Below are 17,984 nucleotides of genomic sequence, written 5' to 3'. Positions count from 1 at the left end.
CTGCTCCTACCTCGTCCACCCTTCCCATCACGTCAGCAAGTTACCCACACCATACCTCCTTACAGCATGCACAGTATGACTAATATGTACGAGAATGCTATGTCTCAATGTAACTGTACTATTACCTTTGCTCATTCTTGTCTATGCTACAATTACCTGACTGTAGGACTCAGTTTGCCTCCTTGACCTGCAACAGCGCCTCATTGCCTCTGGGTTGTATGTGCGCTTTACAAATGAAAAAAATAAATAAATATGTGGCGAGTTTGAAACTCAGGAGAAGGGATTCCGGTGTTTATGGTAATAGCAATGTTGTAGGTGCTGGGAACTGCAAAGAGACTACAGGTATACCTTGACTCTTCCCCAGGAGACCTGTGCAGCCCAGAGTTGGGTTTAACATGGGATACTAATAGAAGAAATAGTGGGTTTTGCTATTGCTTTTATTTCAGTTTCAGCATTTTTCTGTACCTTCTTATGATGTCGTGTATTATGCATAGTTATATTTTGAATTTATTTTTAAGTCTGTTGTATTGTAATGTTGCATTTGTAATTGCTCTACATCTACAAGAAATGTAACTGACTAAAACGCAGGCATGTTACTAGCACATCTGATGGGACCAGGTAATTGTACACATTTAATAATGCCAGGTCTCCAAGATTAGTACTCTTAAATTAGGGATGCTAGAACTATCATGAGGAAACTCGCCCTTCTTAGGTTTATAGCAGCATTCTTTGTGGCAAACAGTTGTATGACTTTGACTGTCTTTACGTGGCAAAGATATGTATACATAAGATAATATTTTCCCCATTTAATGCTTGGGGTGATTCCAAGGAGTTGACGTTCCAAGCTTCATCCTGTATGTTGTCAGCAACTAAAGTGTCTTCCTGTGTACTTACCTCTAGGCTGCTTGGATGTTCCTTAATATGCACCCCAAATCAATATGATGTCATCTTGATGTCTTAAACTAAAATAACTATTGAAACACAAACAAGCATAGATTTCTGTAGAACAGCTTCAGTGGTGTGTGGTGAGGCTGCAGTAATGATCCCGTGTGACCCTCCTTGTAAATATGATGCATTTCTCATGGGTGAAGTGATGGGAGTTTGCTGAGGCAGAAAGTGACATAATTTCCTCAACATCTCCGAGCCTTGGACTTGGCTCTCGCAAGGTTTAGCGCAGAGGCATACCCAAGATCTTCCGCAGGCACTGCATTTATTCACCCCCACTGCTCACTCTTACAGGCAGATAGCAGCAGAAACGACCACCTGATCAGCACCACCTATGACCCCTGATACAGAGTCATACCCAAGACCTGCCACATGCATTGCATTTCTTCACGCCCACTGCTCACTCTTACAGGCAGATAGCAGCAGAAACGACCACCTGATCAGCAGCACCTATGACCCCTGATACAGAGTCATACCCAAGACCTGCCACAGGCATTGCATTTCTTCACGCCCACTGCTCACTCTTACATGCAGATCGCAGTAGAAAGTAGGACCTGATCAGCACCACCTATGACCCCTGATACAGAGTAATACCCAAGACCTGCCGCAGGCATTGCATTATTTCATTCCCATTGCTCACTCTTACAGGCAGATCACAGCAGAAAGTAGGACCTGATCAGCACCACCTATTCAGTAAAACCATGTAGGAAATATTACACAAGTTTCCGCAGAACCCACAAACAGAAGCCTTAAAGTGAATAATGGAGCCCAGAATACAAAATGCTAAAATATGATGGATTACTGTAGTAGGTCATAACATGTTTATTTTGTCAGTTGACTGTTGCTTTCATATGTATTGATTTACGTAAAATATTTTTCAGCTTTCAAAAGAGATGGCGCCCACTAATGACAACCAATTGAAACTCCTCGTTGTGACACATATTCCTTGGTGTTCATGTCTGGCCTGAGAAGAATCACATAGCACTTGGGTAGAAATATACAGCCCAGGAGCCCCGCGCCAGAGGCCAGGATGGCAAAGACCTCCACGGCCACCATGTACTTGCCCTTGGAGCTCAGTGTAACGCTCACCTGATTCCCGTAGAGGCGCCGGTCTTGACTGGGCATATACCGTATCTTCTAAGGTGATGTGTAACACACGGCTGGCTCTTTGGGCTGGACCCCTGTGCACTGTATGTCTGACTTGAAGGGTAAGGTGTCTGCAGATAGAAAATATGGGATTAATGAACTGGGTTATTGAATGTCTCTCTCTTCTTCCCTTTCTCTTCTCCTGTAGGACCCCAAAGGTTAACGCGCTCACCTTAGGTAAGTGAACGCCGTGCTCTCCATCTGCTTCGGAGCAGGGTGCTGAAACCAGTTTCCTCACTGGATAAGGGAAGCAGGCCTCTTGACTTCAGAGGACTGCTGTCCGTCGTTTTCTTCACGCACGGTAAGTTTCGAGTAATTCAAATGTCTTTAAAAGTCTTTAGTAATGTTGTATCTTGTTTTGCAGGGTTCCGGCGATGGCGAAGATGGAGCCCGTGTGATGAATAAAAGCGCCTTGAAGCACGTAAGTAAGCGCTTGCTGCCTGCTTCACGGCGCGCTCTAACTGTCTTTTTCCTTTGCAGGTATAAGTTCGGAGTGGCTGCAGGGTGCCCGAATACCCACTGGGTTAGATGTGAAAGGAGTAATGGCTCGTGAGTATTTAAGTTCCCCAAAGTCTTTAAACGCACCTTGTTTTATCTTTCAGATGCGGGATGCAGCGCTGAAGGCCTCCGGAGCGTGCGCAGCATTGGTAAGCTTTTGTCTTTCAGATGCCGGAATGCAGTGCGAGGCGTTGATGACAGCCGATGGATCAGGTAAAAGGAGCGCTGTCACTGAAGACCGTAATGCTAACCTGTTCTTTCTTGTCTTTATAGGTGTTGCTGAAGACTGGATTCAGGATGGAAGCCTTTTTCCTTAGGCCCAGGATCAGATGCAGAAGACACCATGAGCGTTCTGCTGCAGAGGATGCAGAATAACACAAAGCAAGATTCATCCATCGGCTGTGGTTTAAATAGCCTCCTGTAGTGCTTAGGTGTCTCCTTCCACAGCCACGCCTAGGAAAGAAAAGAGTCCCTGCTTTCCAGAAGAGTTCCAGGGTTCTGAACCTAGGGAGTGGCTCCTGCCCCACCCAACAGGAAAAGTAGTCCCGAACAGAAGAGGATCAGAGGCTCAAATGGCAGGTAAGTAAGCAGCATGGTCTGCCGCAGGTAAGTCCACCCAAGCATTGTGAGCCCGGCGCTTCCAACGCTGGGACTGGGCACATTTATGAGCCTGGCGCCACCGGCGCCAGGACAGAGTCCAAAAGGTCCCAATTGGGACCGGCTGGCGCTCGGAACCTGGGTTATGGGTCTGCTTCCAAGGGAGTTGGGCAAGTCCTGACCTCTTGGAAGCAGAGATCATGACAGTACCCCCCCTCAAGGCCCCTCCCAAACCGGGCTTCTCCGGGGGTTTGGGTTTGTCAGGAAATGTTCGATGAAATTTTTTGATTAGGCGAGGAGCGTGGACATATTCAGCAGGTTCCCAGGATCTCTCTTGGGGGCCGTAGCCTTTCCAGTCAATTAGGTAAAATAGTTTAGATTTGGAGATCTTGGAGTCCAGAATGCTTTTGACTTCAAACTCGAGTTCTCCATCAACTAGGATAGGTTTTGGAGATTTAGTTAGTCGGGTTTGAGGTTGCACGGGTTTTAATAGAGAGACGTGGAAGACCGGATGAATCTTCATGTGTGGGGGCAAGTCCAACTTGACCGCTACTGGGTTTACTATGGTAGTGATGGAATAGGGACCAAGGTATCTTGGGTTGAATGTACGTGGCCCTTTTAGAGGTAGATATTTGGTAGATAACCAGACTTGATCCCCTACTTGATATTGAGGGGCTTCCTTCCGATGTTGATCTGCTCCTTTCTTGTATTGTTCTTTAGCCCTTTGAAGGTGAGAAACAGCTTCCTTAAAGGCTTGGGTGATTGTAGCATGCAGGTATTCTACTGCTGGTGTTTCAAGATCTTGGAGGGGATCCAACTCCGAGGTTCGAGGGTGACTGCCGTATAAAAGAAAAAACGGGGTTTTCCCAGTTCCCGAATGGACAGAGTTATTGTAGGCATATTCGGCTATCCAAAGTATGTCTTTCCAAGTTTTTTCAGTTTGTTGCAGCATGCAGCGTAAATACTGTTCCAGAGTTTGATTGGTCCTCTCGGTTTGTCCGTCGGTCTGAGGGTGGTGACTGGTCGATAGTCTCACATCAATTTGAGCCGACCGACAGCAACTTCGCCAAAAATGAGAAATAAATTGACTACCACGATCTGATATTAGAACCGAAGGAAAACCGTGTAGTCGGACGATGTTTTACAGAAATTCACGGGCCAGAGTTGCTGCTGTTGGCAAGCCTTTGAGCGGAATGAAATGCGCCATCTTGGAGAATAAGTCCACGATTACTAGAATCGTATTGTATCCGGAGCATGGAGGTAGATCAGTGATGAAGTCCATAGAAAGCGTATGCCAAGGGCGAGGTGGGATGTCAATAGGGCGTAAGAGGCCTGCTGGTCTTTCCTTTTGACTCTTGTTTTGGGCGCATACTCCACAGGACATTATAAAGTCTCTGATATCTTTTTTCCAAGACGGCCACCAGAAGTAGCGCTTGATCTTTTCTGAAGTCTTGGTCATACCGGGATGTCCTTCCATTAAAGAATCGTGATAACAAGAGATTACTTTTTTCTGTAAATCTGTGCTGGGCAGGTATAATCGTTCTTGGAAATACAACAAGTTGTCCTTTACTGCAAAGTCCTTTCCCTTTAAAGGCCAATTCTGTATGTCTGCTGGAGTTACAAGTTGCCTGGCTTTATCCTTAACTTCCTCTATGGATTGTGTGGCGATTACACCCAGGATTCTTTGTTCGGGAATGATAGGTACAGGTTTAGGGTTGATCAAGTGTTCTTCCACTCCCATTCGAGAAAGGGCATCGGCTTTACCGTTTTTTGTACCGGGTCGATAGGTAATTATAAAGTCAAATTCGGCAAAGAATAATGCCCAACGAAGTTGTCTAGAGGATTGGGCTTTTGCAGTTTTCAAATATTGCAGGTTTCGGTGATCCGTAATCACAGTAACGGTGTGTCGGGCCCCCAGCAGATAATGCCGCCAAGCCTTAAAAGCAGACTTGATAGCCAGAAGTTCCTTGTCAGTAATCGTGTAATTGATTTCAGGAGGCGAGAATTTGCGGGACCAAAATGCCACAGGATGCAACTGATTGGTTACCGGGTCCTTTTGTGATAGAACTGCCCCCATGGCAAGGCTTGAAGCATCAGTTTCCACGATGTAGGGGAGTTCGGGGCGAGGGTGTTTTAAGATTGGTGCAGAGATAAATTTAGTCTTCAAATCCTGGAAAGCTTGTTCCGCCTCGGTAGACCATTCAAAACGTTTGTTTTTCTTTAACAAGGCAGTGATGGGCTGGACTATTCGAGAAAATTCGGGGATAAACCTACGGTAAAAGTTAGCGAAGCCTAACATGCTTTGCACACCTTTTACGGAGGAAGGGGATGGCCATTTGAGAATTGCATCGACCTTCTTTGAATCCATACGTACTCCGCTGGGTGATAATATGAATCCCAAGAATTCAACTTCAGTCACGTTGGAAACACATTTTTCCAACTTAGCGAAAAGTTTGTGTTGACGCAATCTTTCGAGGACCATTTTTACGTGTTTCCGATGTTCAGATTCCGATGAAGAATAAACGAGGATGTCGTCAATGTAAACAACAACACACACATCTATGAGCTCTCTGAGGACATCGTTCATAAAATATTGAAAGGCGGCCGGGGCATTGCAAAGTCCAAAGGGCATGACCTGATATTCAAATAGCCCATATTTGGTGCGGAAGGCCGTCTTCCATTCATCGCCCTCCTTTATTCGAACCAAATGGTAGGCTCCTCTAAGGTCCAACTTTGTATATATGCATGCTTTTCTGACCTGGTCCAAGAGTTCAGGGATCAAAGGTAACGGATATCTATTCTTGACGGTGATCTGGTTCAGGGAGCGATAATCTATACAAGTTCTAAGGTCTCCTTCCTTTTTTGGAACGAAGAACAAAGCTGAAGAAGCAGGGGACTTGGAAGGACGAATAAACCCATTTGCCAGGTATTGATCCAGGTATTGACGAAGGTGAAGGTTCTCAGGATCGGTGAGGGCATAAATTCTACTACAAGGAGGAGTAGATCCAGGTATCAGGTCTATCTGGCAGTCATAAGACCTATGAGGAGGTAGAGAGTTAGCCTGATCCTTCCGGAAAACATCTTGGTATTCTTGGTATTCGGGAGGTAACTGGGGAGTCGTCTCTGAAGAAGTAGCTGCCAGTGCAACACCAGGTGGAGGATGACAAGTAGAGACACATTCTGGAAACTGGACCGTTCTTGCTCGCCAATCGATCAGAGGATTGTGTTTCTCTAACCAAGGAATTCCTAGAATAACCTGAAACTGAGGGGCCTTGATCACATCGAACACGATCTTCTCATGGTGTCCATCTTGACTTACGAGTGTCACTTCTTGAGTGGTATGCGTTACTGGTCCGGAGGCTATCTCCGTTCCATCCACCGTAGTAATGACGTCCTTTACAGCCTTAGGACAAAGAGTTAGATTCATCCTCAAAACCATTGCATGATCCACATAATTGCCGATGGCACCGCTGTCGACGTAAGCTTCAATTGCATGTAATCGATCCGGATTATCAGGGCTAATGAGGACCATAGGTATCACGAAATGCGAGGTCACGGAACTGGTTTTCACGCTCGGCAAGAGGACCTCTATTCTTGTCGGGCGAGGTCGTTTCCCTGCTCAGAGTTTGTAACTTTGGTAACTGCAGCTCCTACTGCCTTCTTGGCAGGTTTCACCGGACAGTCTCGAAGAAAGTGCCCTGAGTTTCCGCAATAGAGGCATAATTGCAACTGTTTTCTTCTTTCCCGCTCCTTTTGTGTTAGAGGACCTTTCAGGCCCCCTATTTGCATGGGTTCCCCGGAGTCTACTCCTTTGGAAGGAGTTGGCGGTTTGGAAAATACTCGAGCATCAAACTTGGAACGATCAGCCTTCCTGTTCTGCAGTCTGTGATCTATTTGAACAACTAAATCTATATAGTCCGAACAATCTTGTGGGGGATTCACTACTTGGGCTAACACATCTTTGAGCTCTCCACGTAGACCTCTATAAAACAGCGTAATCCTTTTGTCCTCAGGCCATTGAGTTTCCACTATCAGTCTGTTGAAAGATGCAATATAAGCCAAAAGGTCTTGATTACCTTGTCGCAACGAAAGAAGCTCATTGTCCAAAGCCTGCCCCTGTGAATGTCTTGCGAAAAGTTTTTCCATACTGAGCTGAAAAGCTTGAAAATCATGGAGGACCGGATCATCTTGATTTACTAGAGGGATCGACCAGTCTGCCGCATTACCACTAAGGTACGAAAGCACGAAAGCTACTTTAGCCTGATCAGTTGGAAATGCTGCTGGCCGGCATAAGAAATGCAACCGACACTGATTGATAAATACTGCAAACCTCTTTGGGTCACCAGAAAATCGTTCGGGCGGAGCCAGAGGTACATTCCCAGGTAGGTTGATCTGCACTGGACTCATAGAGGATGTAGAAGGAAGATTTCCCCCAGATGCGGGTAACGGGGTCTGTCCGGCTTGTGACTGTAGCAATTGCCTAGCGAGATCATCTGTTCGCTCCTTGGAAATAATCAGTTCCCTTTTTAGAGCGTTGGTTTCCTGACGGGCTGCATGCACTTCTGCCCTTAGTTCCCCAAGCAACTGGGCTAGCTGGTCGGTATCCGAGGTTTCCATAGCGCCTGGACGGGAGTTTTGTGGTAGGCTTTGTGTTCTGTAACGCTCACCTGATTCCCGTAGAGGCGCCGGTCTTGACTGGGCATATACCGTATCTTCTAAGGTGATGTGTAACACACGGCTGGCTCTTTGGGCTTGACCCCTGTGCACTGTATGTCTGACTTGAAGGGTAAGGTGTCTGCAGATAGAAAATATGGGATTAATGAACTGGGTTATTGAATGTCTCTCTCTTCTTCCCTTTCTCTTCTCCTGTAGGACCCCAAAGGTTAACGCGCTCACCTTAGGTAAGTGAACGCCGTGCTCTCCATCTGCTTCGGAGCAGGGTGCTGAAACCAGTTTCCTCACTGGATAAGGGAAGCAGGCCTCTTGACTTCAGAGGACTGCTGTCCGTCGTTTTCTTCACGCACGGTAAGTTTCGAGTAATTCAAATGTCTTTAAAAGTCTTTAGTAATGTTGTATCTTGTTTTGCAGGGTTCCGGCGATGGCGAAGATGGAGCCCGTGTGATGAATAAAAGCGCCTTGAAGTACGTAAGTAAGCGCTTGCTGCCTGCTTCACGGCGCGCTCTAACTGTCTTTTTCCTTTGCAGGTATAAGTTCGGAGTGGCTGCAGGGTGCCCGAATACCCACTGGGTTAGATGTGAAAGGAGTAATGGCTCGTGAGTATTTAAGTTCCCCAAAGTCTTTAAACGCACCTTGTTTTATCTTTCAGATGCGGGATGCAGCGCTGAAGGCCTCCGGAGCGTGCGCAGCATTGGTAAGCTTTTGTCTTTCAGATGCCGGAATGCAGTGCGAGGCGTTGATGACAGCCGATGGATCAGGTAAAAGGAGCGCTGTCACTGAAGACCGTAATGCTAACCTGTTCTTTCTTGTCTTTATAGGTGTTGCTGAAGACTGGATTCAGGATGGAAGCCTTTTTCCTTAGGCCCAGGATCAGATGCAGAAGACACGATGAGCGTTCTGCTGCAGAGGATGCAGAATAACACAAAGCAAGATTCATCCATCGGGTGTGGTTTAAATAGCCTCCTGTAGTGCTTAGGTGTCTCCTTCCACAGCCACGCCTAGGAAAGAAAAGAGTCCCTGCTTTCCAGAAGAGTTCCAGGGTTCTGAACCTAGGGAGTGGCTCCTGCCCCACCCAACAGGAAAAGTAGTCCCGAACAGAAGAGGATCAGAGGCTCAACTGGCAGGTAAGTAAGCAGCATGGTCTGCCGCAGGTAAGTCCACCCAAGCATTATGAGCCCGGCGCTTCCAGCGCTGGGACTGGGCACATTTATGAGCCTGGCGCCACCGGCGCCAGGATAGAGTCCAAAAGGTCCCAATTGGGACCGGCTGGCGCTCGGAACCTGGGTTATGGGTCTGTTTCCAAGGGAGTTGGGCAAGTCCTGACCTCTTGGAAGCAGAGATCATGACACTCAGGTAGGTTGGGATGAAGGAGACCCAGACGCTGCAGAACACCAGCATGCTGAAGGTGATGAACTTGGCCTCGTTGAAACTGTCCGGTAAGTTCCTTGCTAGGAAGGCAATGATGAAGCAGAAGCAGGTCAGGAATGCCAGGTACCCCAGAACACAGTAGAATGCAATGTTTGACCCCTCGTTACATTCCAGTATTATCTGACCAATCACAGACTGTGTGTCATAGGACGGGAAAGGGGGAGCTAGCCCCAGCCAGACGATACAGATAACGACTTGGATACCGGAACACAAAGTGACTAGATAGTTGGAAAACCCGAATCTCATCCAGCGTCTCATCCCACTTCCTGGTTTGGTGGCTTGGAATGCCATAACTACAGTCAGGGTTTTACCTAATATCGAAGACACAGAAAGAGTAAAAGTGACACCAAACACAGACTGTCGGAGAAGACAGGTGATCATCTGAGGTTGACCAATGAAAATCAAGGAACAGAGGAAGCAGAGCATCAGTGAGAGCAGGAGGACATAGCTGAGGTTACGGTTATTGGCCTTCACTATCGGAGTGTCTCTGAAATGTAAAAAGATGCCCAGAACTAGAGCTGTGATTAAAGAGAAGGCCACAGCAATGACGGCCAACAAGGCTCCCAACGGCTCCCCGTAGGACAGAAATACAACCTCCTTTGGGATGCATCCATCTTGTCGTGTATTTGACCACATCTTTTCCGGGCACGTAACACAATGATCAGCATCTGAGAGAGAAAGAGAGAGAGAGAGAGAGAGAGAGAGAGAAAGAGAGAGAGAGAGAGAGAGAGAGGGAGAGAGAGAGAGGGAGAGAGAGAGAGAGCACAGTTTCATTAGCTCAGAAGGTCAATGAGTGGAAGAGAAAACATTGTATTGGAGAGATTCAACCTAGTGCCTAATATGCAAGGTGTGGAAGGTGAAGACTGTATTCAGTCTTTTTATTTGAAACTATGATTCTGAAAAAACACTGTCACAACTGCTTATCGTCAAATCATTGGAGTGCTAAGAATCAGGATCCACCCTCATCCACTAGTAATCCATTCTATGTTAAAAGCAAGACATTTATATTTGAGAATTAATATGTTATACGAAAGAGTGGTACTTATGCACAAAGATTTTATTTATCAACCAGCTCAATCATTGAGGTCATCAAACTCCCACTCCTTTACTACTAATCTTTTTCTGCTAAAATCATCCCGAGGGTAAGGGCAGTGTCTCTTGTAAAACCAATGACATTTGGTTCAAATATGTCTTTGGATTGTGAGCAGTCTCTAGAGGCAGCTGCTGAGAAAATAAGATACCAAAGAGATTGTATTGCCCTTACTGCATGAGCTATCGGAGACCAGGTCCAGTCGGCGTAACACAAGGAATATTACTTTATGCAGGCCAAACCATATGGCTTACTATGCTCTCTCTAGAGGAGGCTGCTAAGGTAGTAAGCTCACCAAAGGCATTATATTGCCCTCCATACAGTAGCCATTGTTGGCCAGGTCAAGGCGGCCCAATAGAAGGAATATTACTTGATACAGGCACCCAAACCATATGGATAACTTAGCTGTCTCTAGAGGTGGGTGCCAAGATAGTAATCTTCCCAAAGACATGATATTGCCCTGCATACACTAGCCATGGGAAGCCAGGTTAAGGTGACCCAACACAAGTTATATTACTTCATGCAGGCACCTGAACTATATGGCTTACTAAGCTCTCTCTAGAGGCATGTGCTAAGATAGTAAGCCCCCCCAAAGACATGATAGTGCGCCCCATTGTCGTTCTAGCACTATGGGTAATATTTTATTGACTGACTATGCACCGGTAACTATGCATTTGGAACTAGATTTTGAGTTGCATAGGACGTTTACTTGGCAAATTAATTCCTCTATTGTACATTATGGAAAGATTCTTGAAAACATTTCTTCGGAGGTTGACTATTTTGTAGAAGATAATCACTCCGGGGAGCTAAATGCTAAAATAGTATGGGAAGCCTTTAAGTGCACCATGTAAGGCTTGCTACTTGGTCTTTCCTGCAGTAAGAAAAAAGCCTTAAGGGAGCTAAAGAAGACTTAGATTTGAAAATTCAGGATTTATCAAGAGAATTGATGATAGATCAATCTCAGCCGGATAAAGTGAAGGAACTGAGGAAATTGAAAAACAAGATGAACTCTATTCTAACGGAAAGGGCAGAGAGGAATCTATACTATTTGAGGTGTTTATATTTTGAAAATGGGGAGAAGTGTGATCGTTGGTTAGTGCACATTCTCAGGAAAATGACTTCTGATAGAGCCATAACGTCGTCTCAGGTCCTAAAGGTTTGATCACATATGATCCCAAAGAGATTAATGAGATCTTTAGAATTTATTACATAAACCTTTATCGCAATGAGACTGGCATTTCTGGTGTGGGAGAGCGTTTTTTGGGAATCTTGATATTCCTAAAATCTCAAGCAAAGGTCGTATTTGTCTCTCGAATCAGAAATGATGGTAGATGACATACGGAAAGCGATAAGTAGATTGAATATTGGGAAAACACTGGGACCGGATGGGCTCTGAGTCGAGTTTTATAAGATCCTCGCATGGTCTGCCCTCATTCTAGTGAAAGATATGTTTGAGTCTTCGCTGAAGGGCAGCATGTTGCCTCCCACTAAAAATCATGCCATGATTTCAGTATTTCTAAAGAAAGGAAAAGATGGAATTTGCCTTTTAGCTATAGCCCCATTAGTTTAATTAATATTGGCAACAAGATCTTGGCAAAAATCCTTGCTATGAAGCTTGAAAAACTTATTCCAAAAATAATCCATTAAAATCAGTTCAGTTTCTTTTCCAAAAATAATCCATGAAAATCAGTCCGGTTTCATTCGAAATCGGCTGACTTCAAGTAATATTCGTAAACAGATCCAGACTATGTCTCAGGCCATTGATTCAAGGGTTGATGCAGCTGTGTTTTCCCTAGACGCCGAAAAGGCTTTTGACCGTGTCAACTGGAATTATTTGTACTACTGTTCTACGTAAATGAATATGTGTGAGAGGTTCATATCTTGGGTTACTTTGCTATATGCAAACCCCACGGCGGATGTTAAAACCAATGGGCTAAGGTCAGAGCCTTTCATCTTAGAGGGAGGCACGAGGCAGGGCTGTCCTCTTTCACTGCTCTTGTTCATTATGGCGATTGAACCCTTAGCGATTGCTCTTAGGTTTGAGAGTGGGTTGAGTGGTATTAAGTGCTGGGGAGTTGTACAGAAGATCTGGTTTTACACAGACGATGTATTGCTAAATTTGCAAGGTCTGGGGAATTCTTTACCCATTCTGATGGAAACATTTTCCAAATTTAATGAAGCATCTGGATATAAACTCAACTGGACAAAGTCCGACGCAATGTCTTTACATTTTTTATGTTGTAAGTCTTCAATAACGGCTCTAGGTTTCAAGTGGTGCGAGAAGAGATTAAACTATCTAGGAATCTGGTTGACACCATTGGTTGAGGACATGGTTGATGAAAACTTAAAAAAATCTTTGCAAGGATTTCAAGATGAATTTAGAGGGATGGGCAATACTAAATCTGTCACTTTGGGGTAAGGTAAACGCTCTTAAAATGACATCTACTCCGAGAATCAAATACGTACTCGGTATGATACCATTGAAGAATGCCCAACACTACTGGAAGGAGATCGACAGACTAATGCACACTTTTATTTGGGATCAAAAACCACCAAGACTTAAATTGTGGAAGCTTCAATTGCCGTTAGAATAGGATGGATTGGGATTACCTAATTGTCAAGCATACCATCTGGCATTCACGGCTCAATTCATTGTTCCATTTCTTGGAGATGTTTCTGATGACTGGTTGATGGCTGAAGGTAGCCGTGTGGGTCCATTGATCCCTAGGACAATTCTTTCTACAACAATGATAGCAGGAGGGGTACAAAATCCCACTACTGAATTTCTGCATATCAGTTGGAGAGATTTAAACAGGTAGTTAGGGGTGGATGCTTTAAAGGCGCCAAGTGCCTCTAGCTGGCATAACGCGGCGATTAAATACAAGGGGAGATCATTATTCTGGCCAGTCTGGTTCCTGGGAGGGATCAACTGGATCCGGGATCTTGGGAAAGATGGTAGATGGCTTCCGGCCAAGGAAGTCACGACAAAATGGAGTATTCCTGGCTTTTCAAATGGAGCTTATAGACAATTGAAAAGGGTTATTGGAGAGGTCGATTGGTTGAATGATCTGAATCTAGGTATTTTTTATCTCAATTCCCGGGCAGTTGAGAGTGGTCTTGCAAGCAGGATATACAAGTTGATTATGGCAAATTATAAGGAGAACGATAGTCTTTGGGTAGAAAGGAGTGAGAGTCTGGGTTGCGAGATCAATACGGAAGTATGGCAAAATATGTGCACAAATGTTAATCTCTGTTCTATTAATATTGGTGAGAGATCTAGACGAATTACAATATTAAACAGGGTCTACTGGAGACCTGAACTTTTGTATAAGAGAGGTCTGTCTGATTCTGATGAATGTTGGGGCTGTGTGCAACAAGTTGGTAGTATAGAGCATCCGTTATGGAATTGCATAAGAGTGCTTTTTGGCGGGAAATCTGTAGGGCCTGTCTGGATGTGCTAGGAGAAAGGATTGACTTTAAGACAATGATTCTAGGTGGGGATGAGGGACTGGATGATTTGACTAGTTCTCAGAAGAAATGGCTCTTCAGAGGTGCGGCAGTTGGGAGGAAAGTAATCTTACGTGGTTGGAAATCTAGGGTTGCTCCATCTCTGGATGATTGGATTATTGAAATGAACAAGCTGGCAAATGTAGAAAAGACCATTTACAGGTGAATTGGGAAAGTGAATCTTTTTGAGAAGATGTGGCGGATGTTTTTGGATCGATACTAGCCTCTTCATTTTTTTGAATTGTATATTGTTGTAAGTTGGGTTGGAGGGGGATGGGTGGTTTGGTGAATTTAGTCTGTGTTTTTGGTACATTTTACTATTAATATGCATTTAATGATTAGTTTCCTAGATTAACTCAGAACATGTGATAGGGTGACTTGGAGGGGGGGAGAGCTAGAAATGGTATATTTTGTTTTTCACTGTTGGAGTGTTGTTTTTTATTTCTTTTGTTTATCTGATTGCTATTGTATTTGTATGCTGGTCTTAATGATCTGATGTAGCTATTTTGTTTTAAGAATAAAATGAAAATAAATATTTTAAAAAAAGAAAATATATTGCCCTCCATACACTAGCCATCGGACCCAACACAAGATTTTATTACTATAAGAACACACTCAAGTACATATGGCTTTCTAGGCAGTCTCTAGATGTGGGTGCTGAAATACTAAGCTATCAAAAGACATACTATTGCCATCACTACACTAGCCATCAGAGGCCAGGTCTAGGCAGCCCAACCCAATGTGCATTACTTTATGCAGATAACCAAACGGTATGGCTGTATGCTGTCTCTATACGCAGCTGCGGAGATAGTAAGCTTTACAAAAGCATCATATTGCCCTCCGTACATTAGCCATCAGAGGTCAGGTCCATGTGACTGACCATTAGTTATATCACTTTAAGAACACACCCAAGACCATATTGATTTCTAAGCAGACTCTAGATGCAAGTATTCATATAGTAAAATATCAAAGGTGTTAAGTCCCCCTCCATAGACTAGTAAAGGAGGACAGCCCTAAGCGACCCAACAGATGGTACGCAACTTTAAACACCATATGGCTTTTTATCATAGCAGTGGGGGTGTTGGGAAAGACTTCCCTTAGTTCAGACACACTATACCCACCTTACCTAGAAATGCAGTAGAGCAGTGCTCACCACTGGACCAATGCAATGTAGGGTCAACAGAGCACATGAGACAGAATTAAAGTTCAACATCAGGATGGATGGGATAAACTCCCACAAGGCCTAAGGACTTGACCTAAAACTAAAGAGGGATGACTACATTAAAAGTGTCCGGATGGATAATTTAACAGATGAAGGGAATGGAAGTTAGGAAGGAAGCCTCTCCTATGACTCTGTGTCCTGAGGAAAAGGTTTTCTTGAGAAAATAAACTATGCTTCAGGGTGTCATGATGAGTTATCTTAAGGAACCTAACAAAGGGAATGCTGATCTTCACTAAGATTCCCTAATACACACACTCTAGGATATGGTGCTCTGCTTGTTTCTTGACAACCCAGGAATATAACTCCCTTCTCACTTCTTAATAACCTAAGGGTATAGTGTCCCGTTCGTGCCACGACCTACCTGCTCTTCTCACAGGGATATAACTCCTTTCTCACTTTATATTGTCCTGCCTCAGCCATGCCTCACCTCCTCTTCTCCCAGGGATATAACTTCATCCTCAATTCTTAACAACCATGGGGTATATTGTCCTGCCTCTGTCATGCCATACCAGCTCATCACCCAGGGGCGCTGTTCATTACTCAGTACTGTAAAGCAAGACCCCCAGACAACAAGACAATAAAAAAAACTCCATTAGGGGAAAAAGGCTTGGTGCACCGCTTTGCAAGGAAAACAAGATTTCTTTTGTATACAAAAAGAAAAAAGGTATCAGGAGGTCCCGTAGAACAATGAACAGTGTTATTACCCCAACATCGTTGGCTACCACCTATATAAATACTACCAGTCCTCTATAGTCTCACATCCTAATCTACTCCTACCCTCCAAAACGTGGTTCCCATTTTCTGTCACCTATCCAATTATTGGATAGGCAAATTACCTGGAATGTTACCCGCCCCATTGGCCTAGTCACATGGTATGCACCTGGTCATTAGCATGAGCTCAGTGGACAACTCTGAGGCGAAATTGCCCATAGAAATAATAGTGCGTTTTTTTTATACCAAACGCGTAGATGCCCCAGTCATGCCTCTTCAGCTTTGGACTAGATATATTGGCATCACCTTTCGCTCTTCAAATCACAAATCACTGGATTTTCTGCTCCTCGCTCGCCCCTTATCAGTTGACCATCCGCGGTACACCTCCTTGCTCTCACTCCCGAGAACCACATCGGCCCCATTCTAAAGGATTTACGTACTCTATTTTCCAGCCGCCTTCCAGTCCAAATAGGATGGCCATTGTGCCGGGGGCACCAGTACTCTAAATCTACACTGAGCATTTTGGTAGCTCGAGACCTCTTACTTGTCTCCCATGGATTTGTCCTTTGGGACAGGCGCAGCCCTACCATCACTTTGCCGTTCACATTTCAATCTTATTCCACAGGCCTACAGCTTGATACAATTAAGCAATGTCGCTATACTCAGCTTCAACTCCTGGGACTTGGGAAAGGGAAAATGATTTGAACTCTTCATTTTGCAAAGCTGCAACACCTCCAACAGGTAATTCACTTCCAGTATGGCAATGCTTCAGTATCTCCTGCACCTCGGTGTTACACTCACCTGGCTCCCACAGGGGCGTCGGTCGGACACGGACTGCTGCGGCCTCCACCCACGTGATGCGTAGTGCAGCGATGACTGACTGGATCTGCCCTCCTAATCTTGTCTGCTTTGCCCGTAGAAATATTCTCCTACAAGTGGAGAGATAGATTTAGCCACTCGTGGATTCTAGTGATAGCACCCCCACTGTCCTTCCCACTAATCACCTCTGAAGCGCCCTCAGCAATCTCACCTTATATTCTTGAAGAATGAGCCCTCCATCCTACGAAGCACGCAGGGGTGCGTTGATGACCAGTTACTTCACTGGCCTGAAGATATTGGAAGAGTTGTAGATGAATCCTGGCTCCAAAGGTCCTGGCGAAGAGCCGTAAGTATATAGTTCGTAAGAGTTCAAAATGTCTGGAATTCACTCCTGTCCAATTCCTCTTTTATCTTGCAGCTTTGACCCAATAAGAAGATTGACAGCTGAAAGCGCTCCGGTAAAAGTCTGTGTTACCCAAAACTGTCCAGTAAATAATGCCAAGGGTTAAACTTGCTGCTTTCTCCTTATTTTACAGGTGCGGCATTAGAAGATGTGGCGTGCTGAGGAATTATACCTCCGGCTGTAAAATCAGGTAAGCATATGGCGGCTAAAGAGATTGTCTCTGTCTGTTCTCTCTGCTCACCTTGTTGTTTCTTGTCCCCCTTAGGTGCCGGGATTCGGCGATGTAAAGATGGAGACAGCGCCGGATCGAAGAGATGCTGCGTGGAACGGTGAGTATGGCGCGGCACTGCTGCTGGCGATGCGACGCGTTTAAAACAAAGTCTTTCCTCTGGTTTGAAGATGCGTTCCTCTGGTTTGAAGATGCGATGAATCCGGAATCAGGTAAGAAATCAGGTAATACTCTTGTTCTAATCTATGCTTCTTTCCTTCTTTCTAGGTGCTCCAGGTTCGAGGCGGGCGTCGCAGAAAGCTGGATGCTGCTGCTGGCACGGTGAGCGTTACGCTGCTGGATGCAGAATAACGCGAAGCGTGTGCTGCTCTTCGGGCGTGGTTTAAATAGCCTCCAAAGTAGTCCCAGGTAGGTATTCCTCCCCGACCACACCCGAGTAACAAAATAGTCCCTAAGGTAAAGTAGTCCCTTCCAGGCCTCACATGGGCTTGGATCTTCTTGCAGCATGGTCTGCATCAGGTAAGTGTGCACCTATGAGCCTGGCGCCTATGGCGCCAGGACTGATGTCCCATATGAGCCTGGCGTCATAGGCGCCAGGACTGAACCCAGACAGCCCCTAGCAGGGGTTGCTGGGTTTTCTCAAGGCGACATGATGCCTGCTCCCGGGGCTGATGGACGTGGTCTGGATGCCCGGGGGTATTCATCATGACAC

General features: G+C 45.2%; 1 protein-coding gene across 1 annotated transcript in view; it reads left to right on the top strand.

The window, feature by feature from the left end:
• Window positions 1–17,597, top strand: part of LOC138453829 (myb-related transcription factor, partner of profilin-like) — a 69,440-nt gene extending 51,843 nt beyond the window's left edge. The window contains exons 3-4 of the mRNA XM_069606995.1: window positions 17,177–17,233; window positions 17,540–17,597. Coding sequence (XP_069463096.1) covers window positions 17,177–17,233; window positions 17,540–17,597 — 115 coding nt within the window. The remainder of the gene's footprint in view (window positions 1–17,176; window positions 17,234–17,539) is intronic.
• Window positions 17,598–17,984: the final 387 nt, after the last annotated feature.

This window comes from Ambystoma mexicanum, chromosome 4p, assembly GCF_040938575.1.
Source record: "Ambystoma mexicanum isolate Mex_15411 chromosome 4p, UKY_AmexF1_1, whole genome shotgun sequence".
In the NCBI taxonomy this organism is placed as follows: Eukaryota; Metazoa; Chordata; class Amphibia; order Caudata; family Ambystomatidae; genus Ambystoma; species Ambystoma mexicanum.
The sequence above is the reverse complement of the archived record's forward strand: the minus strand, read 5'-3'. Positions and strand labels throughout refer to the sequence as shown.